The 23,614-nt window shown below is 38.7% G+C and overlaps 1 protein-coding gene across 3 annotated transcripts in view; it reads right to left on the bottom strand.

The window, feature by feature from the left end:
• tnfrsfa (tumor necrosis factor receptor superfamily, member a) overlaps window positions 1-14,160 on the bottom strand; it is a 31,203-nt gene extending 17,043 nt beyond the window's left edge. Inside the window, exon 1 of one of the 3 annotated variants that reach the window (XR_008303865.1) lies at window positions 5,354-5,557. Coding sequence is in view for 2 of the 3 variants with exons in the window: in XM_053240179.1 (XP_053096154.1) it covers window positions 5,354-5,404 (51 nt within the window). In the remaining variant the exon portion in view is untranslated. Of the gene's footprint in view, window positions 1-5,353; window positions 5,558-13,921 lie in introns of those variants that run through there. The other 2 variants (XM_034311271.2, XM_053240179.1) reach the window with 2 other exon arrangements.
• Window positions 14,161-23,614: the final 9,454 nt, after the last annotated feature.

The raw sequence follows: 23,614 nt of genomic DNA on the forward strand, positions 1-23,614 counted from the left end.
TAGGAACTTTGAGTCGAGAAGGTGTTTCCTTTGGTTTTTCATAGTTGGAGGTCAGAAAGTCCAAGTTATGACTTTTAGTCAAGCACAGTAAATACAGTACCATTAATGCTTTAAGAATGAACAGTATCTGAACAGTGTATTTCATAAAGTGAGACTTAGTGAATTAGCAGAAAAACAAAACTACCCTCTAGGCAAAGAGGATTTCTATCAAGCTTCTTTTGACCAGCTTTTATCAGTCTCAGAGAAAAAAGGAGAGAAACTTCCTCCATTAGGGTTACAGGTTCAAAAGGTACAATGGGGTCATAAGCCTGGAATCCATTTTGATTGACAGTTGTAACGGTGTTTGTAGACTGCCAGTCAGTGTAATCTATTTAGCTAAAGTAATGTAGCACGACAGCCTTGTATAACTTGCTAACTAATGAGGCAGGATATAGAAAATTCTTCAAAATGTTAGTTGGAAACTTGTGCAACACAGTCATTTATTGCTATAGATATTGTTGGTGTTTCCATATGTGCTCTTCCAGATGTCCTTTAATTTGGACAACTTCTGCCAGTAGCAGAAAAATACTAGTCATATGCTAGACGCCACTATTAGCACAGTGCTTTATAGCTTTATCACTTTCTCCCACAAGAACCCACACTGGAGGCTTTCCTAAATCTGTTTTTCATATTAAGTTTTTCACTATTTTTTTTATTGTGTCTGTTTTTAAAAGCCCATATGAAAGATGAATGTTCCCATGCAGTGTGTGTGTGTCTGCGTGCGTGTGTGTGTGTGTGTGTGTGTGTGTGTGTGTGTGTGTGTGTGTCAAGAGGAAGGTTCTTCAAGGCCAAGGGAACGCAGTTCAGCCAGCAGACACGACCAGGGGCAAATAAGATAAGGCAGGACATGAAGATTAAAACAAATGTAAAGAACCTCACACACACACTCACACACACACTCACACACACACTCACACACACACTCACACACACACTCACACACACACTCACACACACACACTCACACACACACACTCACACACACACTCACACACACACTCACACACACACTCACACACACACTCACACACACACACACACACACACTCACACACACACTCACACACACACACTCCCTGTTTTCCCATGCAGCTCTAGATCCTTGTGCATGGATCTAGGACTGGCTCCTGTCTTTTTTGTATCTAATTTGTTGGGATATGAAAACCAAAACCTACGTTTAGTATAAATCAAAATGACACACAGCTGTGCTGCAAGAGGAAACGTGCTCACACGCGCACAAACATACACACATTCGCTCGCAAAGCAAGTTCGCCCAGACTGTGGTGTAGCCCGGGCTGTAATAGCTGGTCAGACTGCAGACCAGCGTGGTAACCTTAACCTCCGCGATGTGGGGAAAAAAAAGCCACAAACACTTGAAACTAGCACTCAAACACATCATACTGAACCACAACACAGCAACACAATACATTACCCTATCACTGAGCACATCATTATGCACACACCTCCTAAACATTGTGCCGGAGCACAACACAGCGTAACACAGAATAACTAGGCAATTGGTAATCTAGTGCCTTGCATAAGTTACTCCTAGAAAATTTCCAATTTTGTGTAGTGTTACAACCTGGAACTGAAATGGACTTAACTGGGGTTTTTAATCATTTGATTTGCACAAAATGTCTAACATTTAAAAGTGTTAAATAATTGTTATTTTGACAGTACAAGTTCAAGAAAAGATCAAGGGAGGTGAATACTTTAAAATATGCCTGCTCTGTTTGGGAAGAAGCTGCCTTCCAGAATGTTCCTTATTTTGGATAAAACTGGAAGTAGTATGGCTTTTCTTCTTCTTAGTAAAAGCAATACTGTAATCCTGCTCTTTGGATAAATTGCATGGAGGTTTAAAACATTACAACCTTAAACCACAGAATTACAAAAGGGAAGCATGGTCACTCTGTATGAGAAATCAGGTATATAAATATTTAATACAGTCAGGTATATAAATATTTGAACATTGACAAAGTTATTGTTATTTTAGCTGTCTACTACAGGATATTGGAGTTGAAATGAAATAATGAATAAGAGCGCAAAGTGCAGACTTTCAGCTTTAATTTGAGACTTTTACATCCTAATCGGGTGAACGTTGTAGGAATTGCAGCACTGTTTCCCGAAAGCAGTTGGACAAACTTACATCATTAACTGCATGGTCATTTTTAATACTCTGCAAAATCCTTTGCAGCCAATGAGTGCCTGAAGTCTGGAACCCATAGACATCACCAGGCACTGGGTTTCTTCCCTGGGGTTGCTCTGCCAAGCCTTTACTGCAGCTGTCATCAGTTCCTGCTGGTTCTTGTGACATTTTTGCCTTCAGTTTTGCCTTCAGCAAATGAAATGCAGCTCAGTTGGATTCAGGTCAGATGATTGACTTGGCCATTGCAGAACTTTCCACTTCTCTGCCTTAAAAAAGTCTTGGATTTCTTTCGAGGTATGCTTCGGGTCATTGTTCATCTGCACTGTGAAGTGCCATACAGTGGGTTTTGAAGCATTTGGCTGAATCTGAGCAGATAATATAGTGCTATACACTTCAGAATTCATTCTGCTGCAGTAATATCATCAATAAATACAAGGGAACCAGGTTAATTGGCAGCCATATATGCCCACACCATAAGAAGGTGGTAGGCTTTGTATCATGAGCAGTTCCTTCTCTTCTCCATATTCTTCTCTTCCCATTATTTTGGTACAAGCTGATCTTTGTCTCATCTGTCCACAGGATGTTATTCCAGAAATGTAAGGGCTTGTTCTTGTTTCTTTTTTTTTTTTTTTACACAAACTCTAATCTGGTCTTCCTGTTTTTGAGGCTTACCAGTGGTTTACATCATGTGTTGTCGTAAACTCTCTGTATTTACTCTGGCAAAGTCTTCTCTTGATTGTTGACTTTGACACAGCTATGCCTACCTCCTGGAGTGTGTTCTTGATCTGGCCAACTGTTGTGAAGGGGTTTTTGTTTGCCAGGGAAAGAATTCTTCTTTCATCCACCACAGTTGTTGTCCATGGTCTTCCAGGCCTTTTGGTATTCCTGAGCTCACCACTGAGTTTTTTTTTCTTTTTAAGAATGTACCCAATAATTGATTTGGCCACACTTTATGTTGGTATTTCTCTGAATTTTTTTTTTTTTTTTTTTTTGGATATTTCAGCCTAATGATGGCTTGCTTCACTGGCAGTAACAATTCTTTGGACTTCACATTGAGAGCAACAGATCCCAACAGATCCCTGTCTGCTTATTTGTAAGTGAAATAACGAGGAAACAACACACAAGCCACTGGTGATGAAATACAACATAAGTAGGGAGTAAAAATCAATGGGGTGTGTCACTGACAAGGTGGTGTGATGAGACCTGACATGAAGCAGAGCTACTGTCATCCAGATAAGTGTATTATTACTGTTACCTTCCTGATAAGTGTATTGTTCTTCTTATACCACAACAGTTTGCCCACAATTACAATTTTCCATTTTCTCCACAATTTGGTTTTGCAAATTCCCATCCACTATCTAGCTCTCCACTACCATGCATCAGCTACCAACTGTGGATAGTGAAGGCCAACATGTGCTTCCTCCAAGACACGTGAAGCAACCCTCTACAACCCCCCCTAACACAAAAGCTCTATCTGCCCTCTTCCACATACATTAACTCACAGACACCCATGATTGATTGACAGGGGACAAAGAGAGTATGTCATCCCTCCAAACCAGACAGTATTGGCAATTTTGCTCCCTTGACTCCGAGCCATGGATGCCTGTGGCATTGTCAGGATTCAAACTTGTGATCTCCTAAAGATAGGGCACACATTAAACAAGTCCCTGTATAAGTTTTTCATATAGAAACAGCAACCTATTAGAATGAGGGCACCGATATAAATCTTGCAGCCAGAACTACTGTCAGACACACTATTATAGAAAATTAATCAACATCTTCTGACTAATCAGAATCAAGCGTTCAGTAATGCTGTGGTATAAAGGTCTTTATACAACTCTCATTAACTTAGCCATCCTCAAGCTGTGGGATACTGTAACTGTTTGGTAGAATACAGCACGAGAAAGTCAGAACAAGACACACAAAAGCTTAGACAGCCTGGCTTTTTTGGCCCTTTTATTCTCTCTGTCTAATAAGTGAGTCAGCCATGACGCACACATATTACACCACTACGAAGCATGCTATGCACACTAATTCAATACAAAATACATTATGTCTGCTTACTTTCCAGTTGCTTTTATTCTAAGCGACTTACAAATAGGGGTGGATGATATGAAAAAAAAATATTGGTAAATTATGTAATGTTACATGCTTTACAGAAGTTACTGTCTATATCCGTAATAACCAGTAACAGACAGCAAAATATCTGATGTCTAATCATTTTGTTCCCTCCTTTTCCTTGTTATTTTTTCTTGATTGTGATACGTGTATTTTAACAGTGTCTTCACGAGTTACGATATATTTTTTGCCATATTTATACATTACATCCCTGTTTACAAGGGTATTTTTTATTTGCAAATAATTTTACAAACTAATTAGATTTTTTCCCCACTTCAACATTATAATATACAGTATATGGTTCCATTTGTGCATTTATAATGTAACTTCAGATAGATGCTGATGAATGAACACATTTAAGTGGAGCTGTTGATGTGCTGTTGGTCTACTAATCTGTTTTTTTTTTTTCCATTTGGCCCATTTGAGTAATGTGGCCCATTACGTAAAATGACTTTGACACCCCTGCATTACTGTATTCTCCAATCGAGGCACAATTTAAAGATTTCTCGTTTGATTGCTAGCAGCTAATCGTCGAGCTCTTTGCTGGAGCGTGTCTAATGAAACAGGAAAGCGTTCTCCAGATGAGAGAAGGATAAAAGCGTTTTGACTTCATATACAGTTGTGTGGTCTGGTTCCTAAACAAACAATCCGGCCGGCGAAAGGGCTAAAATGAGATGCACATGGCGGCCTACCATAGAAAAGTATACACCGGATACAAGTGTGAGTTTCCTGTGGCTTCAACTTGGAACCAGGAAGCTGAGGGTCGGCTGCCTAAAGCTTTAGCGACACCACTGAATACATCTGACCTTCGTGTGTGTGTATTTATGCTGATTCCCAACTTTTTGATTAGCATGAAGAATTAGTATGTGGAATGACAATTGTCTGGATAACCTAACTATATCCTCTTCCTCTAAACACACACACATCTTCTATTACTAACAGTAGAATGTCATGTACAGACAGTCATTATTCTACTGTATGTGGAGAGAATAAGTGTACAGTTTGTTTTCAATTACACTTTATTTTAGAGTTGTTTGTAGTGACAGAGACCTTTTGGATGAGAGGAAGGATTTCGGAGTCAGATAAGCAGACACACACCATTCTTCATTAATTCTGAGGCACAGGAATCACTCTTTCCCAACCATGTGAGTCTCGTTATCAAACTGCCTCTTATTCTTCTGTACAGGATGTTGCTGATATGGGAAACAGGAGGGAGATGGAGATGGGGGTGAAAGAGAGAGAGAGAGAGAGAGAGAGAGAGAGAGAGAGAGAGAGAGAGACTTGGATGGAGTAGACTCCAATCAGATTGGCCGGGGACTGGAAGAGAGGTCAGTTAAGAAAAGGATGGGAACCAGCACAACCCTACAAACACACACACACACACACACACACACACACTCTTACAAAAAGGTCATGCACAGTGCCAGATGTCCTTTGCGGTGTTGCTTAAGGTTTAGCAACCAATCCACAGATCATGTGAAGACACATACAAAACTGCACGGCGGACGGATGCATGTAAACACGGACGCTCGCATGCACACACGTACACACACACTCTGGGGGAGCGTGTGAAACCTTGCGAATGTATCCTCTCGGGGAACACAGGAAGCGCCAAGACAATGCAGAGGCTTCACGAGGGCCAAACAACTATGACACACGCAAACACACACACACACACACACACACACACACACACCACACACACACGAGCACGCACACAGTTATATTAACATGTACGGATTCCACACATACACACACACTGACCTTTTGAACTTTGAAACAAATGTTAATCCAGGCAACCGAGTTCTGTTTTCATTCAGCTGTCTGTATTTCGGGAGCTAAACAGTCTTGATCCTTTAAGGTCTACAGGCTCATGAGCAAGAGCAAGAACCCAAAAACAGGCATTTAAATTAAAACAGTCGCAGCTTCCATAGTACCAAACTTCAAACACAAGGCTGAGCAGCTTTTGAATTACTCACTCTTTTTACACATCATTGTTACATCGGATCAGAATTTTGAGCTATAGGAAGTTTAATCCTGCTGTGCTGGTTTCCACAAGTGTGTGTGTGTGTGTGTGTGTATATAGCGTGGGAGGATATTAATAGCGCAGGAAAGCCACAGCCATGCAGACCTTCTGCATTTCAGAAGCACAGTTTTAGACGGCTGGCGTCTGACTTCAGCGTCTGATAGATTGTCTAGAAGGTGATGGTGAGAGAAAAAAAACAGAAGAAAGGAGACAGACTCAAAGAGAGACTGTAAAATGAAATTCTAAGAAATTCTGAAACCTTTGATTTACAGTGCACTTCCTGTGTAAAACCACACTTTCAGATCCACACTATAGATAAGCGGTTAGAGAAAAACACAATTTTGTATTGATTTAAAAAAAAACAAACAAAAAAAAAAAACACTAGGGTTAGCTGACTTGGAGCAATTACTCTCATTTCTTTAATTGTAAAGCTAATGATAATGCTAGATATCTCGCTTCATGCATCTCATTAAGGCAAACTCATATATGGTTTTTTTGCGACCTAGAGCATTTAACTTAGTGATGCTGGAGCCTGGACTTTCTTTAAAAAGGAGGAGAAACTTTGATGGTGTCGACTAATACGTGTTAAGCTTATGAAATCAGTTACCAGGCAAGAGCCGATGGAACTCTTGGCTCGAAGAGAACCAATTGAATAACTATTTAAAAAATGAATTAAGTGCTTGAGTTTGTGTTTTATGTATCTCCACTGAGGCACTTTGGGAGGCATAAATATTTCCAGGATGAGTCAGAGTTCAAAGTGCTCCCAGACAATCACGAGTTCGACAGGTTTCAAAAGGACATCGCTGATCTCCAAAGAAAGGCACTGACTCATCCAGTTATATTACACTTTCCATTTATTAACCAGCTAGGGCTTTTCAGAGCAATGTGTTAAGACAGTAGCAAGTGACTGATCTAGGATATGGCAGCGTTTTGTTTGCTACTGATCCTGGACCAGGCATATAGGGTCTGGGACTTTGTGCTGCATACCTTTACCATTAGCCAGTCATCTGGATCTGAAAGGAAAAGACTGCTAGGAACGTTGAGCTGCATGCCTAGTGCATTAGCCATTGACATGGAATTACACAAGCAGTTGTTATATTTCAATTACTTGAAGGGATTTTGTGCCTTTACTGTTAGCCACTGACCTGGAATAAATCTTATTGAGGATCAGCCAAGAGGTGACTACAAACCTCAGCACTGGCCACCGATCTTTGTGCTAAACACCTATTTCATTAGTCACTACTTTCGCACCAGAAGCAACCTTCAGATACATATATTTACAAACCACGATTGCTTTTGGATAAGACATAGAGGGAACTTTGTTCTGCATACCTATGTTAACCTCGGAGTAAGATCAGCGATATGGGGTAAGGTTTGTGCAAACTGTGTGTAACTGTTTAGTTAATTTCCTACACTGGAATTTTTTTTCTGTATTTCTTTTTTTTTTTTTTTTAATTAAATATGAACCCTACTGCTTTACCCATTAGAAATACTGATAAACACTGAAAAAAAAAAGCTGTCAGCATGGTGCTGGCTCCTCAACCTCAGCTACGTCACTCAAGTTCATAACTGGACTAGAGATGTGCACTGGACTGTTTTTTTAAAATCCCGCTCACGCAGTTATTATTTCTGTTCGTTCCTTCCTGCAATATTTTCTAACATATTTAGCTGGTTTGTGTTCCCAAAATATAAACAAACTAGTAGTGTAATTTAAATCACCACAAACTTGACCAGGCAGTTACTAAGGATAAATGTATAATTTTTATTCCTTTCTTTGTCCCATCAAGCTTGATAATCTTGACAAGCTTGACTGCTCACTCACGCCCAGAAGAGACTAAAAACCTCCAGCTTGCGTGACTTTTTGTTGCTTCCGAGTCCTGATGCAAACCTTTCTGGTAATTTTGAAAAACAAACAAACAAACAAACAAACCCCAGTGTGCCCCCAATTTGTATCCATTTGGAACACATCTCTTCATTCTGAATAATGAAATCGTATTCCGTTACATCTCTGGTGCAAACCAAACACTGAATCAGACACACCTAGAGACTTCCTAATACAAACACTTACAAATATACACTGATTTGGCATCAGACAAACACTTCCTTCCCCATTTGCAAAGCTCAGGCAGTTTGGAGGAAACCATTGTACCACGCACTATTGCTAGTGCCTTGGGATGGTACAACCAGCAGCTCTATTCTAAGCATCTACCAGTCCCAACTCTACTAAAAGAATAACAACACCTTTCCCAACCTAGTTAAGCAAAGAATCAATTATAATGGACAAAAGGATTAGACTTCAAATGTAAACTGCACAAAGATATGTGATGTACATTAATGTCTGTGGCCGTAAACCCTATTGTGCCTATGAACCTCCAACTGTAGGCCAGTTTCCAATTTACGTCATCGGATTTTCTTGTATAGACATGACAACAAGTAAGCGCCCTTAACTACAACACACACAAACACACAAAGTTACATTCACATGTGGGCACTCCACACAAACACAGTACTTAATAATGTTTTGACTCACTGAACCTTGAAACAAGTTGTGTTTTTACTCTTATGTGCCTGAGCGCCAAGCACTGTGAGTATATCGGGTACATAGAGAATCAGCTCACCCTGGAACCTAACACCACTTTATTGTGATTATACATATGGGCTGTAAATAAAATCCTACATAACATAATAACTGCATTTGATTACTTATATTTACTCTAAACACACACTCTCATGCTCCACGGCTCAACGCTCCAATGAATAAAGGCCACTACTAGAAAAAGAACTAAGAAATAAAGAAGATGGATGATCACAATAGAACATCAGCTCGCTCACTTTCTCCCTCTACCTTAATTGGACGGAGTATCAGGCTACCAGAACAACAGGTGCACTATCTGTATGTGTAACACACCGTCCCTCCCTGCTTCATCTCCCAGTGAAGGGTGCGGCTGCTTTTCTTTATTCCTGACAAAGCCTCCTCCCCAAAGACGCTCTGAAGAGGACAAAAGCCGAGTGCTGAAGAGCTCAGATCTCGAGTTACAGCCGTGTCAAAAGCTGTGCAGCTCTGTAAAGCGCTTCTCAAAGCTGCATGGAGAACCGGAGAGTGTTTCGGAACAGGGCACCTCATTTAAAGCATCCCGTCTTCCAGAGCTCAACTTCTAAAGCTGCATTCGCTTTAGGCGGAGACAAATCACTGTTGTCAGCTCGAGTGATTTTACACTGTCCATCCAGAAATGGCAGTGGACTGAAGGTTTCTCTTTGTTACCCTTGTTTACAATCTATTTACATATCATCACTGAACAGTTGATAAACATTGACTATTCAATCACATCCAATCTCTCGATAGAAGTATAAAACAGTGACGTTTAGTAACCTCGCAGGTGTCTCAGTGCTATATCTAGGTTTTAATCTTTGAATAAAAAGTTTGGAGAATAGAGAATGGGTGGACAAAATAATAAATTCATTAGCGAGCCCATATAACATAAGGGCATACGGTGAGTTAATTGGGTTAAGTGCATGATTACGGACTAAGCATAATGAATGAGAATTACCCTCATTGTAGAACATCACGTTTGTGACAAAAAACACAGCAAGTCTAACGCTGCGGCTATGAGATGTGCCATTCTGTCCTCGCGTTGCACGTAAAAGATATTATAATAGTCTGGCTAACCGCTTTATTTCCATAGTGTATATATATATATATATATATAAAATGGCCACCATTTTATTTCAGGTGAAATGCAGGTTGAGCTATATTTGTTCTACATTCTTTGTTTTTACATCATACACTCAGTCAGAAATCCATTTTTATACAATTTTTATTTTGATATTAAACAGCTATTTCCAAATAACTCTTCAACAAATACCAAGAGGTCAAATATAATCCCTAATATAAATATTAGCCTAACATTACTCAACAATCCCACTGGAGTGATAGAATTTGAGGGGGAAAAAAGGCATTTTGTAAATAGATATATATACAGATAGATCTATCTGAAGGACCACTATTCTTGATTGCATCTTAAGTGTGTGTTTGGAACCGCCAACAACAAAAATCTAAGACTACTGCTGTCTTTTTCACAGTAGAAGCAGATAAGGGACGAGATAATGAATTAAATGCTATTATTATTAGGGGGCCCAGGAACTTAGTACTTAGAACCCTCTTGTTGTTGTTGTCGTTGTCGTTATTTTAAATAGGTAAAGGAGTCTAAAAGCAGCTTTTGCAGTAGAGCTGATGGATCGGGCCTTGAATCCCAAATTACCCATTTTTTCCAGCAAGAGCCAATCAGTCTTATTCATGCGTGTCAAAACAGGAGGCCTGCTTTATCAGCTCTGTTGTGAGCAGCACAGTGAACTGAGGTGTTTTCTGACTGACCAGAGGACTGCGTTCAACTTAAACAAGTTTCAAGGCCTTAATATAGGGCTCAAAAAGTTAATTCTCTGTGCTGAGAGACTGTCAGAAATGTACGGTGGAGAAAATGATCAAAGTGAATATTATCTAGTTAGATAAGAACATGGGTGAGGCATCCTCTCTGTATAAACACCTCTAATAGCTAAAAATTACCTCTATTCCACTGTGGGTCATGCACATTACACCATCCATACAGATTGAGGAACAGTAGCTTATTCCCACTGACACACACATACGCTTCACCAAACACACACAAACATACACAAACATACACCCACACATGCAGAGATACACACGCTGAGACGCGCACACAGGTCAAAAGTGTCAGATAATCCTATCTTTGTTGAGACCTTTGGGTCCCACCAAGATATAAAAACAAGCCCACACACACTCACTCACACACACACTCACTCACACACACACTCACTCACACACACACTCACTCACACACACACTCACTCACACACTCACTCACACACACACCTGACCGGTCTGATAATAGGCAGTTGCACCAGATTGCATCACACAAGCCCTCTCAGACCTTCTCCCAGACTTTCATATAAACATCAGATGGCAGATATAAAGCTCCTAATGAGCTGAGGGACGTGGCGGTGCTTTCTTGTGGAATCCTGAGATGTGGAATGCTTGCTATGTTTGGACTGAAGAGATAGAAAACACACTTCCTGTCTGTGCCTACACCCTCCGATAACATCCTTCGTGCGTGCGCGAGAGGGCTGAGAACTATGCAGAGGGGGAAAAGAGAGAGGGGGAACATCTGTTTGTGTGACATGTAGAAAGTGGCGAAGAGAAAGCACGTGAGCTTCTGAAGGACCCCAGTACTTGAACGCATCTCAAGTGCGTGTGTGTGCCTGTGTGTGTGTGTGAATGCGAATGCATGTGTGGGTGGGAACTGCGAACAAAGCTTTGATTCCTGTCACTAACATCTGTGCTGACAGGAAGTTTACAATAGGAGCGGCACAGTGCTGCTGGGCCCGATTTCACCCTCTCCCTCCCCTGCTCCCTTCTTCCTCCCACCCTTTCTCATCCTCTTGAGAACGAGGGACGGTTCTTCAGCGCCTAGCACGGTTTACATGTAGCATAAACACCGAAATGGCCAACCACCCCAGCTATTCTGTTTCAATAAACAACTGGGAGATGAGCAACATTTTCAAAGTGTGCGAGCGCACTTATCTGAAGCTTCAAATTTGTGTAAAAAAAAATACGATCTAAACACTTTGGATCTGCTTCAGAGGAGGGAAACTCAATAAAAGTCGCTAATGGTTGACCGCAAAAGCAGACGATGAGACGCATGTGGCGCGGGATTTCGTATTTATGGCGGCGGATTTTGGCAGAGAGCGGCTGGAAAAACCAACACACGGCTGTGAATGGCTCTTTGAGCACTGAAACAAGGCTCACACTGGCACTCTTTCACCAAAAAATATCCCTTCCTCCAAGTGAGGTGTGTGAGGAAAGAGCAGGACAAGGCCGGTTAGTGTGAAGTGCACCAGTTTAAATAAATGGACGCTGAGCCATGAGGACACACAAGGACGATTCTTGTGCAACAGAAAAATCTGTACAACCACAGACTTTCACACAGCCTTATTCAGTTGTGTCCAGACATCTCTGTTCACTAACAACTCTTATTTAAACTGTTATAAAATAATATTCAGCTGATTGTTTAAGAAACATATTTTAGCAGTTTGATCATTTTATATATTTTTTTCTTTTATATCTTAACTCTTAGGTAAATGCTCTGCTCTGATGAAATAAAAACCTTTTGGGTCCCTATCACACAATTTATACAGTTTACTCTGAATATCCTGCATTCTTTTTGTGTTGCACAGCGATATCTGATTACACTGTGTGTGTTCGCTTGTGTATAAGCTCAGGTTTTGCACTGCCCTCTTAATTGTGCTGAGAACGAAGTTGTTAGTGACTGTTTTAGTGGAAGCAGCTGTTGAAGATGAACACATGGCATCAGCTCACAACAACACAACAACTCACCACTGCTTCAAAAAAAAACTATGAAAGAGAAAAAAAATTGTGCTCTTTTTCCCAGCAAAAGTAGATTTGTGATGAGATAAACACAACATGGGCATAAGCTTCAAACCTTTTTTTTTTCAAGAAAGTTTCAAGTGATAATAAAACAATAAAGTAATACACATATTTCAATCATTAAAAACAATTACATTTACATTTTTAATGTATGCGCTTTGCCTTAAAGTTCACAAGATTTTTTTGTTTTCATATATTTAATACAAATTTAAAGTGTTTTTTTGTTGAACACACAACAAACTTGAGTGTTATATAACTTGACTCCACTATATAAATGGAGCACATAATAATAATAATAATAATAATAATAATAATAGTTTGTTTATTATTTATGTATACTAAATTCATTCAGCAATGTATTATTATGATTATTAACATTAATAAATGATATTATTAGCAAATCTTATTACTCTTCTTCTTCTTATTATTATTATTATTATGATGAATCTAAAAGCAGCTTTTGCGGTAGAGATAAATGATAGGGCCTGACCGGATATTTCAGAAATAATCTAATGTCGTGATTTACCTAACGCACTGAATCACTGAGATTAATCAGGATGATCACACATCCCCACACACACACACACACACACACACACACACACACACACACACACACACGTTTTACTATCCTTGTGAGGACCTTCCACTGACATTCCTACTAAGGCAGCTAATTCATGCTTCTTGTAGGTTTTTTTTTTTTTTTTGGGGGGGGGGGGTTACTGAGGGTAAAGCTAGTGTTACTTTAAAGCAGCATTCATTTATTTAAAAAATAAAAAAAGTTTTTCTCATGGGGACCTGCCAAATGTCCCCACAAGGTCAAACTGTCAGATATTTCTATCCTTGTGGGGACAAAATCTTACAAAATCCACACACACACACAGGGAATGGTTGAGCGCTTGTATACAATTCAGTCCATGTATATATATGTATATATATATACACACACACACACACTCATTCAGTCTATATATGTAGTTGCAGTCCTTGTTTACACAATAAAGTGGAAATATTAGGTTACATTATGTGTTATGAATGTACAAATAAACAAAAGAAATGAAACAGATACTAATGTTACTGTCACAGCGTGCGTGTGTGTGTGTGTGTGTGTGTGTGTGTGTGCTCCTACCGTGTGTTCCATACTGAGCTCTTTGCCCATCCTGCTCAGTGACGGAGGGTCTATATGTTCTCTTTCCAACTTTTCCCAAAAGTTTTCCCTTTGAAAAACACGCTCAGAGCAAAATAAATTCCGTTCCGTAACTCAACCGAAATCCGTATCGAAGCCGACTATCCGCTTTTTGTCATGTTTAGCGAGAAAAACTGAAAATTCAGAGCCGCATCTGCGTGTAACCGAAGCGTCCGCCGTTCAGCAGCTGAGAAACTTTAGCCGAAAACTTTGGGCTTTGCGTCCGTTGACGTCATACCCACGTCGCGCGCCGGGTTCTCGGCCAATCGCGGAGCGGCACTGAGCGCGTGCAGGGATTTCTCAGGCCTAGGGGCGGGGCCGCCATTTTAGAAGTGCATGTTTTTTTGGTTGTTATTTACACAGTTGGTGTTTGTCCAAGAAGCCGAATAGTACAGCACTAAATAGTATTTTATGTAAAGTAAATGTACTGTGTCTTATAAAACATGATCCTGTGGTATAAATAGTCACTCAAATAACTATTGGAGAAAGAGTAAGAATATAGCATATATATATATATATATATATATATATATATATATATGTGTGTGTGTGTGTGTGTGTGTGTATATATATATATATATATATATATATATATATATATATATATATGTGTGTGTGTGTGTGTGTGTCTCTGTATATATATATATATATATATATATATATATATATATATGTATGTATGTATGTATGTATATAACTGTACCACTTATCCTACACAGGGTCACAGGGGAGCCTGGAGTCTATCAGAGGGGGCACAGGGCACAAGGCAGGAGACACCCTGGACACACTCCAGACAATTTGGAAATGCCAATCATCCTACAACACATGTTTTTGGATAAGGGGAAGAAACCAGAGTACCCAGGGGAAACCCTGAACCACGAGGAGAACACGCAAACTCCACTCACGCAGGGCAGAGACGGGAATCAATCCCCCAACCTGGGAGGTGTGAGGCAAACATTTTAACCACCAAGCCACCATGCCCCCGTGTGTGTGTGTGTGTGTGTGTGTGTGTGTGTGTGTGTGTGTGTGTGTGTGTGTGTGTGTGTGTGTGTGTGTGTGTGTGTGTGTGTGTGTGTACACATACAGTACTGTGCAAAAGTCTTAGGCACATGCAGAGAAATGCTGTAGAGAAAAGATGCCTTCAAAAATAATGAAATTAAATGTTTCTACATAAAAAAAATACTATAAAGAGCAGTAAACAGTAATAAATGAAACAATGTCAATATTTGGTGTGACGATCCTTCGCTTTAAAAAAAAAAAGAGTAGTCTCAGGTACAATGTGTGCAGTTTTATAAGGAAATGAGCTGTAAGTGTTACTGAGCATCTTGCAGAAGCAGCCACAGTTCTTCTGGAGACTTTGACTGTCACACTTCCTTCTTATTTTTGCAGCAAAACCCAGCAGCCTTCATTATGTCTTTTGTCTGAAAAGTGTCTCTTATGTAATATTCTCCTTTCTTAACTGACATACAAACATTTTTCTGTAACATTTAATTTTGTGCTGGAAAACTAATGTTTGGAAATCTAAAATGTTTTTGTACTGACTTGAGACTGACATAAAGTCATAAAATAAAAAACTATAACAAAGTTTGTACTAAAAAAAATAGGGTGCCTAAGACTTTTGCACAGTACTGTATATATATTACTAGACTTAGCACTGGAGAGCTCACTGAGATTGGACAGATCATCATGAAGACATCGCATAAGAACTATGGCTCTATTTAAATGCATATAAAATGAAGAATGATCAATGGATAATGAATAAAATCATGAATGAACAATAGAGCCAATACTTGTCTGTATACGAACTACTAGTTTTTCACTAAATAAAAAAATGTTAGTGTTGACAAATTCCTGTGGTGTAAGATGAATAAAACACTTTGGGGTGTGCTGGTTTTGGAAAATAATTAACATGGAATGGTAACGGCACTCCGTTGCAAAACACTACCCTGTCACTGATTATTTTTCTGTAATAGTATACCCTATCATGTTTTATTGTTTACTTAACATTATACATACATAGCAGTCTCTGCTAGCTAGCTAGGTAACATGTTAGCAGAACTGCTTCCAAAGATACAAACAAAACTTATCGCAAAGTTTTTCTCAAGTACATTTTTTGGAGCATAAATAAAGTAGTGTATTAAATGGCTATTATATTATTGTTTTAGACAGTCTGGGGATGGGGGGCAGTACCGGGGGAATAATTTATCAGTATGTGGCTATATGCCCAGTCTCAGCCAAATCTGGTCCTTCCATACATTCATCAGTCTCAGTAATGTATGTTAAAGAATCATTAGTAAACAAAACTAACAGGAATTAGAGTTGGCATTAGAGATAGCGTTGATACTGGACAGATCCTCATGGAGAAATCACATGAGAACTTCGGCTCTATTTACAGTATATGCATACAATACTATGAATAAACAGAATAGATCCATTAATTTTTAAGAACCATTTATGGTTATTTGAGTAGGTGGAAACTTAAGTTTGTGTGTGATGGTGTTGGTGTTTTCTCTGATGCTGACAGAGAGCGCAGTCTAACACATCACCCCAAATTGGGTAGAAACGATTCCCATCATTTTCATACTCATCAAGCCATTGGGTTCACTTCTCATGCCCTGTGTATATTGTACTGTTTTTGTGTACACAAAGTTCTGGGAAGAAGTCTATGTGACATATTTTACACAAGGCACTTTCCCTGTCTCCATCTGTCTTTCGTCTCAGACACTAGCTTTATTGGCTCGGCCATACTGAGTTACATTGTTAGTGAAGCATTCCAAACATTCCATATCCCAAATTACCCAATTATTCAGTGTCAGATCAATAACTTAAGATTATTTGACTAATTAATAGATTTATACACACAGCAATAGGCCTTTAATATTATTGGCCCTATAATAGTGATGTTTCTATGTGTCTTTGTATGTGGCTGTAAATGTATGCTACATCATCAGAAACATATGTAATCATGAGCAGCAACACCAATAGCTAATTATAGAAATGTACAGCAAATAATATAGTTTAATTGTTCAAAAATGGGAATTGTTACCATTAACAATAACAATCTTTGTCATCTCCCAGGTTTTGATGATTCATGCATTTTCCCAGTGCTTTCACACCATTTCACATGGAAAAATGGCTTTAATCTACATCATCTCTACACCCCTCTGTGCTTCTTTTTTACTTTTTTTCTCCATGAGAAAATGGTTCTGTTTTGTCAAGCTCTGCATTGGTCTCTAGGCCACTGTAATTACTTTAGCAAACCTTACCCTGGTTATTATACTTATTAGTATAATTTAATCAACTTGAATCTTATTTAGACCTCTGGGCCTTTCTCTCAATAACACAGTGAGTTTTTAAAATTGACATAGCATTTCTTTCCTTTGCAAACAACTATGAGGCAAGCAATTGAACCTCTTACTGAATGATTTTATTATCATATGATACCTGCAGAGATTTTGGGTGGAGGTTGGTGGGAGGGATCATCATTTGCTCCTGGGAGAAGTCCGTCCCATTCAGAAAGCAGCATAAGACATGTGTCTTCTATTTTTCCTTATTTTTCCTTATTTTGAGCAAATCTGAAGGGAGCATCTCATGTGTCCATCTCAGGAAAGGCAATCATATAATTTTGTCCAGAGTTAATTAATGTATGATTTCTATCAAAGTTCATATACTGGTGAAATACTGTCCAGTGACACAAGTAAACATGCAGTCAATTAAATAAAATACACCTTTGCAATAATACACGGTAAGTCAGTTATCATTATATGAAAATTGAACATCCTCACATGCCTATTCCACACTTTCTGCCTAAAGTCTGATGCAACACAGCTGATTTGATTGTGAAATCAAATTTGTGTGACCCTTTTGCTCATCTGCGAAGGTGTGTAGACCTACTGTACAAAAAAAATACAAGTTTAACTTGCTTGACCCGATCTCTCACATCACAGTGGCATTTCAAATGCCAGCGTGTCATAGTTATTCACTCTACCAAGTCACAGTCGTTAAAAAGGCTTGAAAGAATATTTCATTTGAAGCAGCGTGAATACATAGTCACAATGAAGAACTGCTAGTCAAGAAATCATTTTAACGACCATTTCAAAACTCACATATACTCCCAGTGCTTCATGGGTAATACACAGAGTACACACCTGGCTACTGAGAATATCGCAGCAATAACGAAATGTACAGATTAGAGCAGATTTCCAGCATTTGGGTCATTTCTTAAATTGGCTGGCGTTGTAGTAACAATAGTGTGCATGAATTCTAGCATTTGGGACACAATCAATCTGTCATTGGAATGTCAGTGCTGCTATATAGCTAAATTTATGGTGTCGGTGGAAAATCATCATGATCATCTAAACCACCAATCAGATATGATGCAACATGCCTGTTGGGTGTAGCCAAACTGGAAAATCTGCCTCTGGCAAAAAGCTGGCTCTGACAATTCATGATTGGTTTTCAACTAGAAATGTGTGCGGAACTGTTTTTTCTTTTTTTTTTAATCCTGTTTGTGCAGTTATTATTTTTATATGTACCTGCCCATGATATTTCCTATTGAATTTAGTTGGCTCTACTGCCCAAAATATAAGCAAATTTCAGCCCTATTTAAACCACCATGCCCCCGATCAGGCAGTTACTAAGGATGCTGTAAATGCATCAGCACCTCGCTTTCACATTAATGACCATGGTCTTTCTTTGTCCTGTGTGAGCTTCATATCTGACCGCTCTCTCTTGTGCACATAGCAGTAAAAACCTCCACACCTTTCGCATGTCCTGTGAGATTCCAGTCTTGATGCACACCTCTAGACTCAATGAAATGCCTTGTGGAAAAAAAACAAGAGTACTTCCTGTTCTTATCTGTATTCGTATTCATTTAGAACACATTATCTCTTGATTCTGAATAATGTATTCCCAAATTCATATACATTTGGAAAGTTCATCAAGCCCAATAGTGTGATCTATGTTATATACATGTTGGCAGTGTGCATTTTTAGATGAATTCTCCTAATAATTCTCTCTCCATAGACGCCGGCAAACATCAATTATTAATACACACTCGTACTTTTCCTAGCAAACACCAAACACAAAACAAAACCCTGAAACAAAAAAGATTCCAGATACTTTCTGTAATTTTTCTATAGGCCTTTCAACAAGTGATATTTGTATATTACCCATGATGCACTGTCAGAACATGTGCACTGAGAAATGGCTGCAAGTAGCAAGTGTATTCAATCCGCCATTCATGTGACATCAGCTAAACGCAGATACAGGTCAAGATATTCAGTCAAAATTCACATCAAACATCAGAGTAAGGGAAAAAATTGGTGGCAGTGGTGGCTCAGTGTTTAAAAGACTGTGAGTTTCTGATCTGAAGGCTGAGGGTTTAAACCCCAGCACTGCCACGCTGCCATGGTTGGGCCTTTGAGCAAAGCCCTTGACCCTCTCTGCTCCAGGGGCACTGTATCATGGCTGACCCTGCACTCTGACCTCAACTTCCTAACAACCTGTTATGAGAAGAAAAGAATTTCACTGTAATGTAATGTACATGTGACGAATAAAATCTTCTTCTAATGTGATCTTGACTGGGGTATGGTTGCTCATACCAGACAGGCTGATTTGAGTATTTCAGAAACTGCTGATCTCCTGGCATTCTCATGCACCACACCCTCTAGAATTTGCACAAATGTGCAAAAAAACAAAAATATCCAGTGAGCGGAAATACTTTTTTGATAAGAGAGGTCAGAAGAGCCTGGCCAGGCTAGTATGAGCTGAAAGGAAGGCTACAGTAACTCAAATAACCACTCTTTACAACCATGGTGAGCAGAAAAGCATCTCAGAATGCATAGCAAACCTTACAGGAGGCATAAACTCAAGTAAGCTGGATAGTTGAAGATTTTCTGTGTTAGGTATGATGATTCCTAACATAAATTTCTATTTAAACATACTGCATATTTGAGTGGAATAGTTTGCATATGATCATTATCATTATAACCTTTACTACTCCTAGCATACATGGTGCTCATTACAAATAATAACATAAACCCATCTAGATTTACCGAAATGTTTCACTTGGCAATAAAATATTATTGGTGCTGTCTAGTCCAGATAAAAAAAACTGACTTCATCTTGCACACTCAGAAAATTTGCCTCATCAGGGAGTGGTGTTTTGGCCTTTTGGGCTGAAATGGGTTTGGACGCTTAGAGAACAAGGAAGTATTAATATCATAACAAAGCCGTGTTGGCACGCCTGAGCGAGGTGATGTATTTTACAGCCGCCTCTGACGACACACCATGATAAAAACAAAAGAAAGCGAGCTAAGGCTCTATAATCAAATAATCAGCGTAGATGCTTAACCAGTTTGACCTGCCCTTTCACACCTTAATAGCTGTACCATATATGCTAATATGGCATACTTGTCTGTGACAAGTAACCGTTGTCAATAAAACTTACAAAACATGTCATCATGAAAGTGTACATAAATCTGTTTCAGATAAGAGGTACTTGAAAATAAAACAAAACATAACATTACACTTTTTTTGATAGCTGGTTAAAGCCTGCTAGCATATAAGCTAATTAACAGTATATGAGACTGTTACATTAATCAAACCACCCAAGTCATGTGAGCTCTAGCTATACAACAGATAACGTAGCTAACTTTAAACATGATTTACTTACATACTTGTTGCTCAAAGACATTTCTAAGTGTAAAAACGGACATGCTCTCAGTGTGTTATGGGTAATACACAGTACAAGATCACTAGGCTATCGAGTATAGCACAATGTGAATGCTCCAAAATGGCAATAATTATAGCTATTGTTCGAGTGTTATTGCATTTGGGACTTGGCTGACATTGGCTGACATTGTAATAAGAATTCTACAAAAGCATTGTCTTGATAACCGCATGCTAATCACGGATCAAGAAAAGTGTTAAAATTAAAAAATGTTTAGTGTTTTATGTTCTACAGTATTTTGCACACATTTGTGATGATCTCAACCCCTTCATGATGGATCTTCACCCAGGAGGCTTTTCTTTAAGTTCTCAAATAGGCCGAGTACTACTCATTTGTGGAAAACAAAAATCATTTCATTTTGAATGCTATGGAATAAAAACTATTTATTAAAAATACATTTTTACAAATTCTACAAATCATAACTAAATGTAATGAATGAATTTATATATATATATATGTGTGTGTGTGTGTATAGTGTATAGTGTATATATATATATATATATATATATATATATATATATATATATATATATATATATATATATATATATATATATATATATACATACACACATGTATACAGTTTGTATGTATGTATGATATATATATGTGTGTGTGTGTGTGTGTGTGTGTGTGTGTGTGTTTTCAATCTGTCATGTCGACATTTTTGCCATCAGTTCTGCTATTTTGCCATCAGTATGTGAAAACTTTCCCACATTCAGGAGTGAAAACAGTGCTGGAAGCAGCTGTGTTTGGTTCATCTAAGGTTAAGCCAGACGACAGACCAAATGTAGGATTAAAATAGAAACACATTTGTTAAAAATGCTCAAACCTGAATATGTAGAGTTGGAAAGCTTTTAAACACATACATATGCAAAGTTCTTAAATAACTTTAAAAAAGAAGAGGCGTATGGCTGCTTAATTTATTGTAGGATGCAGGTTATGGGAATTCACTGTTAGGCTTGAAACACAATCTAGAGTAAATGTATGATAATAGTAATAATAATAATAATAATAATAATAATAGTAGTAGTAGTAGATCTACAAAGAGAAGGGTCATAGGTCAAAGCAGACAATAAAAGTTATTTGGATTACATGTGAATCTATTTTATAATAAAATCTTTAATTATTATTATCATTTATTATTATTATGGTTTTGATATACAAACAAATTGGTACAGATATAATTGTTTTAAATGTTGTAAAATGTGCAGAAATATGATTTATTGAATTGGTAGTAGTGATTAGTAAAGTAGTACTAGTAAAGTAGTAATTGAGTAGTTTTTTTTTCCTGCAACTTGAATTGAGTTATTGTACAAGTATTAGTTTTCAGTTACACTCAGACAATGATGGACAGTTATGAAGTACATGTAATTTGTACTTTTTGAAGTATCTGTACTTTATTAAAGTATTTCCGTTTTTTTCAGACACTATACTTTTAGTCCATTAGATTTCAAAGCAATATATCCTACTTTCACTCCGTTGCTTTTTGCGGCATTTCAGTCGTTACTTATCACTCTGAAAGGAGAAACTGGATTGGCTAAAATATCTGAATATGATACATTTTCAGATGGAAGCAAAACAAATATAACTCAGCAATCCTTTTAATTGACCAAGAAAGCTAGCTGTCTATTTAACAGTGGCATCCAGTGAAACACATTCCTGCCCAAATGTTCTTTTTTAATAAACAAACAAATAAATAAATAAAATATACAGAGGTGAAATACGTATAGTAACATCTGGATGATAGACCGCTTTGTTTCCCGATGGATGTTGCAGCTAAGTTTGAGCGTTACAGCTATATTAATAGATAAGTACTGTTTTTATTTTAAATAGCACATTTCAGCAGAAATGTCTCATTGGATGTTATTGTAAATAGTGAAAAAAATAAATAGGGAATGTTTTAATTTCACAAGTATGGAAAATAATCAGAAAATACATTTTGTATTTTCATATTACCTACTTTATACTGCATATACACTGATCAGCCATAACATTATGACCAACTGCCTAATATTGTGTTGGTCCCCCTTTTGCTGCCAAAACAGTCCTGTAAGTTGTGAGGTGGAGCCTCCATGGATCGGACTTGATGGCCAGCACACCCCACAGATGTTCGATTGGATTGAAATCTGGGGAATTTGGAGGCCAAGTCAACACCTTGAACTCTTCGTCATGTTCCTCAAACCATTCCTGAACAATTTTTGCAGTGTGGCAGGGCGCATTCTCCTGCCGAAAGAGGTCACTGCCATTAGGGAATACTGTTGCCATGAAGGGGTGAACCTGGTCTGCAACAATGTTTAGGTTGTGGTACGTGTCAAAATAGCATCCACATGAATGCCAGGACCCATAGTGCATGCTGGTGCCATCTCTTCCCCAGGTAAACAATGCACACGCACCCGGCTTTCCACATGATGTAAAAGAAAATGTGATTTATCAGACCAGGCCACCTTCTTCCATTGCTCCATGGTCCAGTTCTGATGCTCACCTGTCCATTGTATTCACTTTTGGCAGTGGACAGAGGTCAGCATGGGCACTCTGACAGGTCTGTGGCTACACAGCCCCATACGCAGCAAGCTGCGATGCACTGTGTGTTCTGACTCCTTTCTATCATAGCCGGCTTTAACTTTTCAGCAATTTGTGCTACAATAGCTCTTCTGTGGGATCAGACCAGACGGACTAACCTTCACTCCCCATGCGCATCAGTGAGCCTTGGGTGCCCATGACCCTGTCACCGGTTGTCCTTCCTTGGACCACTTTTGGTAGGTACTAACCACTGCATACTGGGAACACCCCACAAGACCTGCCATTTTAAAGATGCTCTGACCTAGCCATCACAATTTGGCCGTTGTCAAAGTCTCTCTAATCCTTACGCTTTCCCATTTTTCCTGTTTCCAACACATCAA

This window comes from Pangasianodon hypophthalmus, chromosome 15 (genome assembly GCF_027358585.1).
Source record: "Pangasianodon hypophthalmus isolate fPanHyp1 chromosome 15, fPanHyp1.pri, whole genome shotgun sequence".
NCBI classification, from domain to species: Eukaryota; Metazoa; Chordata; class Actinopteri; order Siluriformes; family Pangasiidae; genus Pangasianodon; species Pangasianodon hypophthalmus.